The sequence below is a fragment of the Oncorhynchus tshawytscha genome, linkage group LG26, assembly GCF_018296145.1.
Source record: "Oncorhynchus tshawytscha isolate Ot180627B linkage group LG26, Otsh_v2.0, whole genome shotgun sequence".
In the NCBI taxonomy this organism is placed as follows: domain Eukaryota; kingdom Metazoa; phylum Chordata; class Actinopteri; order Salmoniformes; family Salmonidae; genus Oncorhynchus; species Oncorhynchus tshawytscha.
In genome coordinates this window covers 29,002,465-29,004,964 of record NC_056454.1, presented here as the reverse complement: position 1 = coordinate 29,004,964, position 2,500 = coordinate 29,002,465, and the positions used below count along the sequence as shown (strand labels likewise).

Here is a 2,500-nt window from a genome sequence, read left to right as displayed (position 1 = left end):
GGTGTAGCTGGTCTCCTGCTCCTGCTACAGGGGGCGAGAGTGAGGAAGGAGCGATGGAGAGAGGGAGGGAGAGAGACAGAGTGAGAGAGAGAGAGAGAGAGAGAGAGAGAGAGAGAGAGAGAGAGAGAGAGAGAGAGAGAGAGAGGAAAAGACAGAGGTTACTATCAGTCCATGGAGGAATGTGTATAATAATGTATACAGGCATCTGTGTACTGAGACTGTTGACACATCGGGTCACCCATCAGGGACAGGTCAGTACCAAGGGAAGAAAATGTTTGTTTGCAATCAGGTGTACACTATAGAGCGCGGCCACAACACACACAAGCATGCAGGCACACACACACACACACAACCCAGCATGGTGAATTACAACCTTAATATTTTGCATCTCTACAGATCTTAGTGCCGCCTTGATCCCTCCACCAGCCTAACAGAACTAGATTTACTGTTTTGGGTCTACGTTCAGCCCATTGTTTCCAGATGTCGGGGACGGTACAGGAGGTAGAGAGGAGGGATTCACAGAGATGTATAGGATTCCCTGAGAGTCCAAGCCTTAAAGCTTATGTTGGCTGTCGTACCAACCCTGTCCTCATTAAGCCAGAGAGAGGTACCAACCCTGTCCTCATTGAGCCAGAGAGAGGTACCAACCCTGTCCTCATTGAGCCAGAGAGAGGTACCAACCTCTGTGTGTGTGTGTGTGTGTGTGTGTGCGTGTGTGTGTGTGTGTGTGTGTGTGTGTGTGTGTGTGTGTGTGTGTGTGTGTGTGTGTGTGTGTGTGTGTGTGTGTGTGTGAGTAATTGTCAAGTGTTACCAGTTAACAGAGACAGGCTATGGTTACAAATGTTGTCTCTTCCACTAATCAGTACAAAATAAAGAATAAGAGCAGAGCGGACCATTCAAGCAATATAGTGAGTTGATCTTCTACAAATATACGCAACACACAGAGGCTAAGATTTGAAATGTTTTCATTTGACATTTCTTGGCTGCTCTTTAGAACAACAGCCAAGCATATTGTCCTGCTGTAGACACCTCCCCTAACAGTCTGTGGTAGATCAGAGATGACTTTCAGTATGTGATGAGGAGTGAGGTAAGAGGGTTCAGACCGTACAGCTAATATTCTCTGATTAGTGCATCCTCTCTGTCCAGTGCACCTGGATGTAGAACTAATGCTATCATGCCTCATCACGACTCCCTTTCATCTAGAGAACTCTAGGTACACGTAAACACACAAACACACACACACACACAAATACACACACAAACACATACACACACACACACGGACGCACAAACACACACACACACACAAACACACACACAAACACACACACAAACACACGCACACAAACAAACACACACACATACACACGCACGCACGCACACACACACGCACGCACACACAAACACACTCACACAACCACACACACACACAAACGCACACGCAAACACACGCACGCACAAACAAATGCACACACACACACGCACATACACACAAACACACTCACACAAACGCACACACACACACACAAACGCACACACACAAACACACACACAAACACACGCACATGCACGCACGCACACAATACCCAAGCTGTAGAGCCCTCTCTAAACCAAACATCATGTCCAATAAGCTGATTCCATCTCTCTTTACAGACCCAATAACAGACTGGTGATGCGATACAGATCACACACACACACCACTCACACACAGACACACCATTTACACACACTGTGAAAACACACACACACAATTCAGAGCCACTAATGGAGTGCATCAGGGATTTATGGTCCAAGAAGCCCTTTAAAATAACTTCAGTCTTCCTGTCTGAGAAGAGAAACCAACACCCTCACCACCCCTCCTCAGGACTGCTGTGTGATACCTTTTCCATGTGCCTTGTATAATACCAGTCTTCATCAGGCAGAAATCTTTCCCAGCTCGTCACTGTTCACTGCCCTCCACACCATGTGATCCCCTGGAAATCACACGCAGGTGTGCCCAGGCTCCTTGAGCTCTAGGCTGCATTTTGCAAGCCGTGCGATTGTACCCACTCTCTTTGTATGATGTTGGTGGAATTTCTATATGTCCATCATGTTCCGCTCTGACTATCTAAATAGTGCAGTCTGGAGTTCCAGCCCAAGACAAGCCCTGGAAATACTGACTGAGTGTGAGCAGAAGGAATAGAACTGATGTAAATACAGAATGCATTTCAGAAGCATTCCTTTCCATCTCAACCCCAGGATAAATAAACACTGAAATTAAAGTCCATCTGAAAGTTTCTCTCTCTTTTCCAGATTAATGAGATAAAAACAGAAAAATAAATGTTTAAGTGTATTCCCACAAACTCTATTTTCATCAAGTGCACTAAAAAGCCTTATCTACGACTGAGAGTCATTTAGCCTTTAGCTAAGAAGACCAAACCGTATGTCTGGAGCATGGAGAGTCGGGTGAGGGGGAGAGAGGTAACAGAGAATGGGAGAGAGGGAGAAGGAGAGTGTAGGG

General features: G+C 46.1%; 1 protein-coding gene across 1 annotated transcript in view; it reads right to left on the bottom strand.

The window, feature by feature from the left end:
- Positions 1 to 2,500, bottom strand: part of LOC112225041 (ephrin type-A receptor 3) — a 145,129-nt gene that overhangs the window by 51,481 nt on the left and 91,148 nt on the right. Inside the window, 1 exon segment of the mRNA XM_042306433.1 lies at positions 1 to 24. This exon segment is cut by the window's left edge and continues 139 nt beyond it. Within this exon segment, the coding sequence (XP_042162367.1) occupies positions 1 to 24 (24 nt within the window).